The 9,479-nt window shown below is 43.0% G+C and overlaps 1 protein-coding gene across 3 annotated transcripts in view; it reads left to right on the top strand.

Annotated features, from left to right (window-relative positions):
• Positions 1–2,991: 2,991 nt before the first annotated feature.
• Positions 2,992–9,479, top strand: part of LOC133413133 (coiled-coil domain-containing protein 9B) — a 29,915-nt gene continuing 23,427 nt past the window's right edge. For 2 of the 3 annotated variants that reach the window (XM_061697106.1, XM_061697108.1), the window contains exon 1: positions 2,992–3,156. In XM_061697106.1, coding sequence (XP_061553090.1) covers positions 3,145–3,156 — 12 coding nt within the window. In that variant the 5' untranslated portion in view covers positions 2,992–3,144. Of the gene's footprint in view, positions 3,157–7,332; positions 7,369–9,479 lie in introns of those variants that run through there. The other variant, XM_061697107.1, reaches the window with a different exon arrangement.

Here is a 9,479-nt window from a genome sequence, read left to right as displayed (position 1 = left end):
TCACGCCTACTTGGAATTTTCGGACACCCCATTGGACAAAACCTGTATGCGTCCTAGCCAACTATTTCCTGTCTTCGTATCTCGTTTACGCTTCAAATTGACAAGTCCATAGAAAAACCACAATAATTTGTTTCATGTTTTACTCATGAGTTTGAAAATATATATATTTTTTAATTCTTCTTTTTTTCCTGCATCCCGGCATTGCAATGCCTTCCTTGCAGGAGGTGGCAAAAGGAGAATCAAGTGAATTAGAGTAATTTTTATAAATCTTATTCATGAGAGTTTACATTTGACATACCGTATAGGACACTGTATAAATATATAATCGACTATTTTGAAACAGCTGCAGTGTAGCTGCTACACTGTCAACGAAATCTTGTCATACATTACCACCTGCTGGGTCACTTTGTGTTACTGCAGAGTCTTACACCGTCGTCATCAAATAAATTTTGATCACACGCGTTGCTGATTTTAACATAAGTACACTTAAACATTTCATTGAAACATTTTGGAAGTGCAGCGTTACAAAAAGCAGCTGACACACCTTTTTTTAAATTATTTGTTTTTAATAATGACGCATTTTCCAGAGTCTAATGTACAACGTGTGTATCCGACATTGTTTCGTAGCCGATAATGTTTGTGGTTAGTGTTATGTTTTATTTTTTTGCATAATCGATCATCATCATCATCATCATCATGAAATATTACATACCTCATCTAAAATGCCGTATTTGAATTGAACGACAAAGACGAGTACATCCTTACAACGAGATTTACTGACACAAATGGCACAATCTGTCATATAACAGGTAAACAGACCTTTCCAAATAGGCTGGAAAACACTGACACCTGTCCACAATTTACTTGCCAACGTTTTTGTGTGGTCTTTTAAGTTAGACGTGATAACTATATGGTATAGGCAGACTTTTTTTTAGTATTCATGGAGACAATAGCAATGGACACCCAAGTGGTCCCTTTCCAAAATTGTTCCCCTGCAGTGAAAAGCAAGGTGCATTTGGTTTTGATTAGATGAGTTTGGTGTAGAAGAGTTGAGAGCATTGACCTCAACCTCATCAAATCTTTGGGGTGAACTTCTACCGAGATTCTGAGTTTGACCCTCTCCACCGCCAGTGACCTTAATACGATAAAACCACATCACTGTATAATTGCGAGAGGTGCAACGCTATGCTAAATCACAGTTCTGGATATACTGTACCTACCGTAGGTTGTAAGGTAATGGTGAAGTTCACATTGGATACAGTAAGGGAGCAAAGTGCAAAACACCGGATTTTCTTTGTAAGCAGGAACAGATTTAATGACATTTACAATGAAACATAAACAGCTTAAAGTGCAACATCAATCATTGGTCTTCTTTTTATTTTAGGAAATGAAGAATGCAGACAGCAATGGAACATAAACAGTTAGACAATTGTGAATTATTAAATCAAAGTATATAAATATAAACGCACGAATGTTGAAATTTGTCATTGCCTTGGCTCCATCTGAAAAGCTCGGGAGAGGTTTTAAATGCCGCTGGAAGTTGCATGCGCACCATGTTTCTACTGCACTGATATTTACATTCGTGTGATTCCATTTCAAATTAGGTAACAAGTCCGACCTGCCAAAAGCACATCGCTAGCCATAATGTCTGCAAGCCAGAGGCTGCGATGCACTGTCACGGATTAGGTGTGTGGCTTTATGGCAAAGCAGTTAAACTCATATGTTCTGTGTGGGAACACTAATAACTATGACAGATAACTAGTTTTGAAGTCAAGTAAAAACTGTAGCAAGTTATTGCAGGCACATACAATTTGTGGAGGGCTTTGAGTTTATACTTGTGTTCTAGATGAATGGACATAAATCAGAAGCTGTTGTTGTTGCAAAGGGGAAAACAATTCCATATCGCTCTACATTTTCATTGCCTGCAGGTGTTAGAGCAATGGGTCCTACTACAGTTGTCCATAAAGTATAATGAAGTTTGTCATTTGTTGTCTACGGGGGTCTCCTTCTTTATTTACATCGAGATCTTTGTTGTTAGTCTTTCTGGATGTACAAGATCAGTAGAATTGTTTTCCTCTTAAACTTATTTTAATCCTTAAAGTAAGTCAAATGATAACTGCTTTAAGTAACATTTTTGTACATGGATTTTGTCCATTAACAGGATGATTCCATGAAGTGCGTATGCCATGGGGCCTCTGGTATGCTATTATGTAGTTTCAATTGGTGACTTGCACAGTTCTGTTTGTTTCCATAATGCTATGGAATTTGCTGAGTTGGATTGCTGTTGCTGTCAGCCGGTGGCATCTGTCTGGCCGTTTCTGGCTCATCCTCATCACCTCCTTGTTTGGGAATTTAAGTAATGACACTGAGCCGTTCTGTAAATTGTGGTATCCAGGTAAGATGCATTTTCAGGTTGTAGACATAGCGTAACTGCACACTGTAGTGGTAGAAATGGGCCTCGTAATAATAACTAACTCACACTTGTGCCGGATAATCCCTGATGCAAATGAAGGCAAGTTATCAAGGTTTAATATAGTTGGGGAGGGATGACTCATGCCGGACGGCTAAGTGTGTCACCGGGACACGTTTTAGCCATGGCCATAAAAAATCAGGTGTGTTGAAAAACGGTTTAACGCTACATCTCCAAAATTCAGTACTGCATAGTTCTCTTCTCATGTTTTCAGCAATAGTCTTCAAACGTGTATTACGTATTTAGAAACAAATTGCTGAATTCACTTTACAGGGTCTTTAGCGATAGTATTGAATGTATACAACTGATATTTTATTATATTGTACTTAACTGTGATTTTTTTTTTTTTAACCCTGTGAAGAAAAAGTGTGTGTATTCAGCATTGAATAGAAAATACAGTAAGTGAAGAGGGGAAAGAACAAGTGATTTCAAGAGGCTGAGAGCATATGTGACGGAGGGCGGGAGGGTTGGAGAAACGGAAGGGGGGAGAGGGAGGACAAGCGGGTGGGTGCTGTGAAATCTGTTAACAGGGGAGCTCTGTGTGTTTGCTGGCTGCCTTGGCTGTTTGCCCAACTTGGCTCATTGTGATCAAGGCATGATCGTGGACTCCAGGCAGCCCTCGCCGCCGCCTCGGCTGCCTCGCGTCTGGACGCAGCCTCGCTATCAGCGCTGACATGGAAAGACCTGTGAGTGCCTTATCTCCTTTCCCGCTCTCTTCTTCTGCCTCTGCCTGGTGTTGGCTTTTGCTCTGTCGCAGATTCAGCTGAGGCTGCATGCAAGCGTTTCACTCGTGTGTGACTCTCTCCCCTCATGGAGCTCCCGTAGGTGACAGGACCGCTGGGTATGGAGGACGCCGTGGCAGCTTTCTCTCGGCAGATTAAACCGTGTCCCTCGGCCAGCCTGTCCGTGCACGGGCACCGTCCACCCGTGCCCCCACAGTGGGGGTTACACATTTACGTCACTCTTGTAAAGACGTAGCCAGAAAACCAGAAAGGTAGTGTCCCCACAGTGACGAGCAGCTGAGTGTGTGGCTGCTCGCAGCCACAGCCGCTTGACATCAGAATCAGAATCATCTTTATTTGCCCAGTATGTCCAAAAAAACACACAAGGAATTTGTCTCCGGTAGTTGGAGCCGCTCTCGTACGACAACAGATAGTCAATTGACAGAGAACACTTTTGACATTGACAAAAACAAACAAACAAAAAAACAGTCACTGAGCAATAAAGGGTTGCTAGTTATCTGGTAATCCCTTTACAATTTTTTAAATGTATTTATTTATTATTATTTTAGTTTTGACAATTGTACAAAAAGATGCAGAGTCCTCTAGCACTTAGAGCAGTTTGAATGACTAATATAGTAATGGTCCAGTGCAATGACCATTGTGCAAAGGACGCAGAGACTTCAAGGAGTGTATGCAGTTTAAAGTGACTTGTAGCGTGATAATCTGGGACAATGTTGATTGTCCAAATGTTGCAGATACTCCTCAATCAGTGTGCAAGTGGGGCAGATGCTACTCTGGCATGAGTGGCCAGTATTGGTCAACAACAGATATGCAAATAGTGCAGCGTGGCGAGACTACTACGATGACTGCACGAGTAATGTATAATTGGCCCCACAGAAATGTGACAATGAAGTCAAGTCAAAAAATTGCCAGCATGTTGAAATGGAATTGTAGGTTAGGTGTTTGATCGCAAGAGGGAAGAAGCTGTTGGAATGTCTACTAGTTCTAGTTTGCATTGATCGGTAGCGCCTACCTAAGGGAAGAAGCTGGAAGAGCTGGTGACCGGGATGTGGAGGGTCCGAGAGAATTTTACACGCTCTTGTCTTAGTTCTGGCAGCGTGCAAGTCCTCAAGGGTGTGTAGGGGGGTACCGAAAATCTTTTCAGCAGTTTTGATTGTCCGTTGCAGTCGGAGTTTGTCCTTTTTTGTAGCAGCACCAAACCAGACTGTGATGGAAGAACACAGGACTGATTCGATGACTGCTGTGTAGAACTGCCTCAGCAGCTCCCGTGGCAGGCCGTGCTTTCTCAGAAGCTGCAGGAAGTACATCCTCTGCTGGGCCTTTTTGAGGACAGAGTTGATGTTGATCGCCCACTTCAGGTCCTGAGAGACTGTAATTCCCAGGAACTTGAAGGTCTCGACGATTGACACAGGGCAGCTGGACAGCATGAGGGGCAACTGTGGTGAAGGATGCCTCCTGAAGTCCAAGATCATTTCTACAGTCGTGAGCGTGTTGAGCTCCAGGTTGTGTCGGCCGCACCACAGCTCCAGCCGCTCCGCTTCCTGTCGATTTGCAGACTTGTCACCCACCGTCTTTGATGAGGCCGATGACAGTGGTGTCATCTGCAAATTTCAGGAGTTGGAGGTGCGTTGCGGTGCAGTCGTTCGTGTACTTTTGTGAAAGTGTCCTTTTCAAATCTGCAGTAGAAGGTATTCTAGTCGTTGGCTAGTGTGCTATTGTTCTCAGCTTGGGGTGATCGTCGCTTATAATTGGTCAGCGACTTGAATGCATGCCAGACTGATTTAGAGTCGTGAGCGTTTTTCCAACTTTACTTCATAGTTTCTCTTTGCAATGTTAATTTCTTGAGTCAGCTGGTTTCTAGCTCGATTATACAGGGTGTTGTCCCCGCTCTGATACGCGCTTTCCTCAGTTTGGCGAAGTTGCTTAAGTTTGGCAGTGAACTACGGCTTGTTGTTATTGAATATGCAAAATGACTTGGTACACACACATCTTCCCAGAAGTTAATATAGGATGTGACAGTTTCATTTTCATCCAGGATGCCAGCTGAATTTTCAAGGACACTCCAGTCTATGCAGTCTAAACAGCTTTGAAGTTCTATCTTTGCTTCATTGGTCCACTTTTTCACTCAGCACATTGACTTTGCTGAGATTCAGAGTCAGTTGTATGTCTCTCCCTTGCGACTATTCTTGGTGGTATGTCCGCATGAGCTGTTGTGTTTTGATTCCCTGACAACTCGAAGCTGTGATGTGAAACCCCTCTCCAGTCTGCTGCCTCTAAAAGTGAGTCCCGACTTTTCTAATGCTCACAGTATCTTTGTCGCTTTGAACCAGTTTTATAGGACTTATAAAATAAATTTTGGTCCCTTAAAGTGGGAAAACAGGCAGAATCTTTGCAATTTGATGGTGTGTGCACTTGGGTATAATATTTACACAGAAGCAACTACCTCACTGCTGTCATCACCGTCCCACCAGTGAAGTACTACCTTACAATTTGATCATGTTTTTACAGCCTCTGTCGAGAAGTTCTAAACTGACCTGACCTAACTGAGCTTTTCAATGAATAAGGCATTTTTCACAGCTTCAATTACAACATTTCTATTCAATGGTGTCGTATTATGTAGCTGTAATAAGAATAATAGCATTTCTTTCGTGAAGTGGAAAACTCTTGTTTTGGCTAACTGGGTTCAGTTGCTTTGAGCTAATCTGTCCTCCATTTCTTCATTTTGGCTGTGTGCATAGTTTGACCTGGTGCTGTACTTTCGAAGGCCATTTCCAACTCTCTATGCTGTGGAGAAGGGGTTCTTTATATGCTCTATTACAAGAAGCAACTTTGACCTCAGATATCTTGTCATATCAGAACTGTGTCCATGTTAGGTGTTATTTAGGGGGTACAGTGGGCCATAAGAAGTAATAACCACATACAAGTGATTCTTTGTTCTATGATAATTCGTTTCTTAAATTCATCCTGGAAAGACCTGATCAAGACTGCTTGGAAAAGGGCAGGGCTGTCAAAGAAACTTACGAGGTGGTTGGAAGAATGTTCTCTCACCTCTATTATGGACCAAGCAGATGAATAATAGATAATGTGCTCCCGCCAAAAAAGTAACTATATAGGAATAGCTTGACAGGCTGCCATTTTTTTCCATGAAGAAACAGCTTCAGAATCAGAATCATCTTTATTTGCCAAGTACGTCAAAAACACACAAGGAATTTGTCTACGGTAGTTGGAGCCGCTGTAGTATGACAACAGACAGTCAATTGACAGAGAATACTTTTGAGGCATAAAGACATTGGAATAAAATAAAATAAAATACAATCCCTGAGCAATAAAATGTTGCTAGTAGTAATCTGGTAATGCCGGTACAATTATTGTGTGTGTGTGCGTGTATTGATGTGAGTGTGTGTGCATGTGCACGTATGTGGGGTGTCAGAGTTCAGGTGGGCAGAGGACAGAAGAGGTAGAGGGGGCAGAGAGTTCAGATTCCTGACAGTCTGATGAATAAAACTGTCTTTGAGTCGGCTAGTCCTGGCCCGCAGACTCCGCAGTCTCCTCCCTGAAGAGGCTGTGTGAGGGATGGGTGGCATGCCCCGCTATGCGGAGGGCTTTGCGGGTGAGGCGGGTGCTGTAAATGTCCTGCAGGGAGGGAAGAGAGGTTCCAATGATCTTCTCAGCTGCCCTCACTATGCGGTAGAGAGTCTTGCGGCAGGATGCGGTGCAGGCTCTGTACAGTGATGCAGTTGGTCAGAATGCTCTCTGTGGTCCTTCTGTTGTACGAGCAGATGATGGGGGTCGGTGCTCTGACTCTTCTCACCATGCGCAGGAAGTAGAGACGCTGGTGACCTATCTTGGCCGCTGATGAGGTGTTGCTGGTCCAGGAGAGGTCCTTGATTATGTGCACTCCCAGGAACTTGGTGCTGCGCACTTTCTCCACTGCAGCACAGTTGATGTTCAGGGGAGCATGCTGGGAGTGCACTCTCCTGAAGTCCACAATAATCTCCTTGTGTTTTTCCACATTTAGGAAGAGATTGTTGTCCGTGCACCACCCGAACAGGCAGCTCACCTCACTCCTGTAGTCTGTCTCGTCCCTGTTGCTGACGAGACCCACCGCAGTTGTGTCGTCTGCAAATTTGATGAAGAGGTTGGAGCTGTATGCCGGTGAGCAGTCATAGGTCAGCAGGGTGGAGGGGAGAGGACTCAACGCACAACCTCGAGGTGCCGCCGTGTTAAGAGTGATGGTGCTGGATGTGTTGCTGCCGACCCGTACTGCCTGCATTCTCGACATCAGGTTTTCATCAGCACACGAACAGCTGAATTCTGCAGTAGTTGTAGATTAGAGATTTATTGATCTATTTTGGAAGACCAGAGAGCAGGGCATTGCAGTAGTGTAAACGACAGGAGATAAAAGCATGCATCAGCACCTCTGTGTTAGCCTGAGACAGAAATGGGCGGACTATGGCCATATTTTTAGATGGTAAAGACCTATCTTGATTACATTCTTGATGTGTCAAATAAAATTAAGTTCTGAGTCAAAAATAATGCCCAGGTTCTTTACAGTTTGTGATGGTTTAAAATCTTGTAGTTTTGAGAAAAGGTTTTCTCTCTTGCCTTCAGGACTGATACCTAAAACCTTTGTGTTGTCCTGGTTGAGCTATAGGAAATTAACTGCCACCATCCATGACTTAATATCGAAAATACAGTTAAGAAGGATATCAGTTGACCCTGTGTCATCAGAAGACACCGCGATGTACAGCTGCGTGTCATCTGCGTAACTGTGGAAACTGATGCCGTAATGCCTGATGACATCCCCAAAGGGAAGCATATAGAGATTAAAAAGAATTGGACCTAAAATTGACCCTTGAGGCACCCCAGACTTAATCTGATGTGTTCTGGAGGAATGTGTAGCCATACTAATAAAGAAACGATCTGTGAGTCTGGAGCTGAACCAATTAAAAACAGTACCAGAGAGGCCGACCAGGTTTCGGAGTCTTTTTAATAAAATGTCGTGATCTACTGTATTGAAGGCACCTCTGAGATTCAGCACAACCGGAACTGTGAGTTTTTGTGAGTCAGCAATATACCTGATATCATTTAAATTTTCTAAAAGGGCTGTCTCGGTATTGTGGTTCATTCTAAATCCGGATTGAAATGTTTCTAAAATATCGTTTCCATTTCAGAAACAATTGGTAAAAAACTATTTTTTTCAAAGATTTCACTAAAAAAACGGTAAACTGGATATGGATCAGTAATTATTGAAAAATGTTGGGGTCTAAATTACTCTTCTTTAAAAGAGGCTTCGCCACTGCCGTTTTGTAGGCAGTGGGGAAAACACTTGTCTGAAAAGAGTAATTCACATTTAAAATCTGTTCCTCAAAGAAGGCATAAAATGTTTTTAAGAGTGATCTGGGAATTGGATATGAATGGCAGGTTATTGGGTTTACTTGGCAAAGGACTCGACCAATTGTCCTTGCATCAACTAGGTCAAAACTCTCCAGTGTATCCTCAGATAAAAGCCATGGTACGGCTGAGTTAAAAATCACGTTCTGAGATCAAATCTGATCTGATCTGATACCATTGATCTTGCTTCTGAAGTGGCGTGCAAATTCCTCGCAAATGTCCCTAGATGGTGTTATGGGATCTTTATTATGGGAAGTGGTATTAGTTAAAAGGTTGATGGTGGAGAAAAGGAACTTAAGGTTGTTTTTGTGGTCTCTGATGAGTTTTGAAAATTGGGAAGTACTTGCCTGTTTGACTGCATTATTGTAAGTTTTGATTTGTTTTTGGAATATTTCATGGTAAACTGTCAAATTATTATTTTTTCCAATTTCTTTCTGGTCTCCTGCAATTACGTTTTAATGTTTTGTTTTTGTTATTTATCCACGGTGGTGTACGTTTTATTTTTATTATATTAGTTAAAAGTGGGCGGCACGGTGGCCGACTGGTTAGAGTGTCAGCCTCACAGTTCTGAGTAACTGGGTTCCATCCCCGGTCCCGCCTGTGTGGAGTTTGCATGTTCTCCCCGTGCCTGCGTGGGTTTTCTACGGCCACTCCGGTTTCCTCCCACATCCCAAAAACATGCATTAATTGGAGACTCTTGATTGCCCGTAGGTGTGTCTGTGAGTGTGAATGGTTGTTTGTTTGTATGTGCCCTGCGATTGGCTGGCAACCAGTTCAGGGTGTACCCCGCCTCCTGCCCAATGACAGCTGGGATAGGCTCCAGCACGCCCGCGACCCTAGTGAGGAGAAGCGGCTCAGAAAATGGATGGACG

This window comes from Phycodurus eques, chromosome 14 (genome assembly GCF_024500275.1).
Source record: "Phycodurus eques isolate BA_2022a chromosome 14, UOR_Pequ_1.1, whole genome shotgun sequence".
NCBI classification, from domain to species: domain Eukaryota; kingdom Metazoa; phylum Chordata; class Actinopteri; order Syngnathiformes; family Syngnathidae; genus Phycodurus; species Phycodurus eques.
Note: the sequence above shows the minus strand (reverse complement) of the source record. Positions and strands in the feature narration are given on the sequence as shown.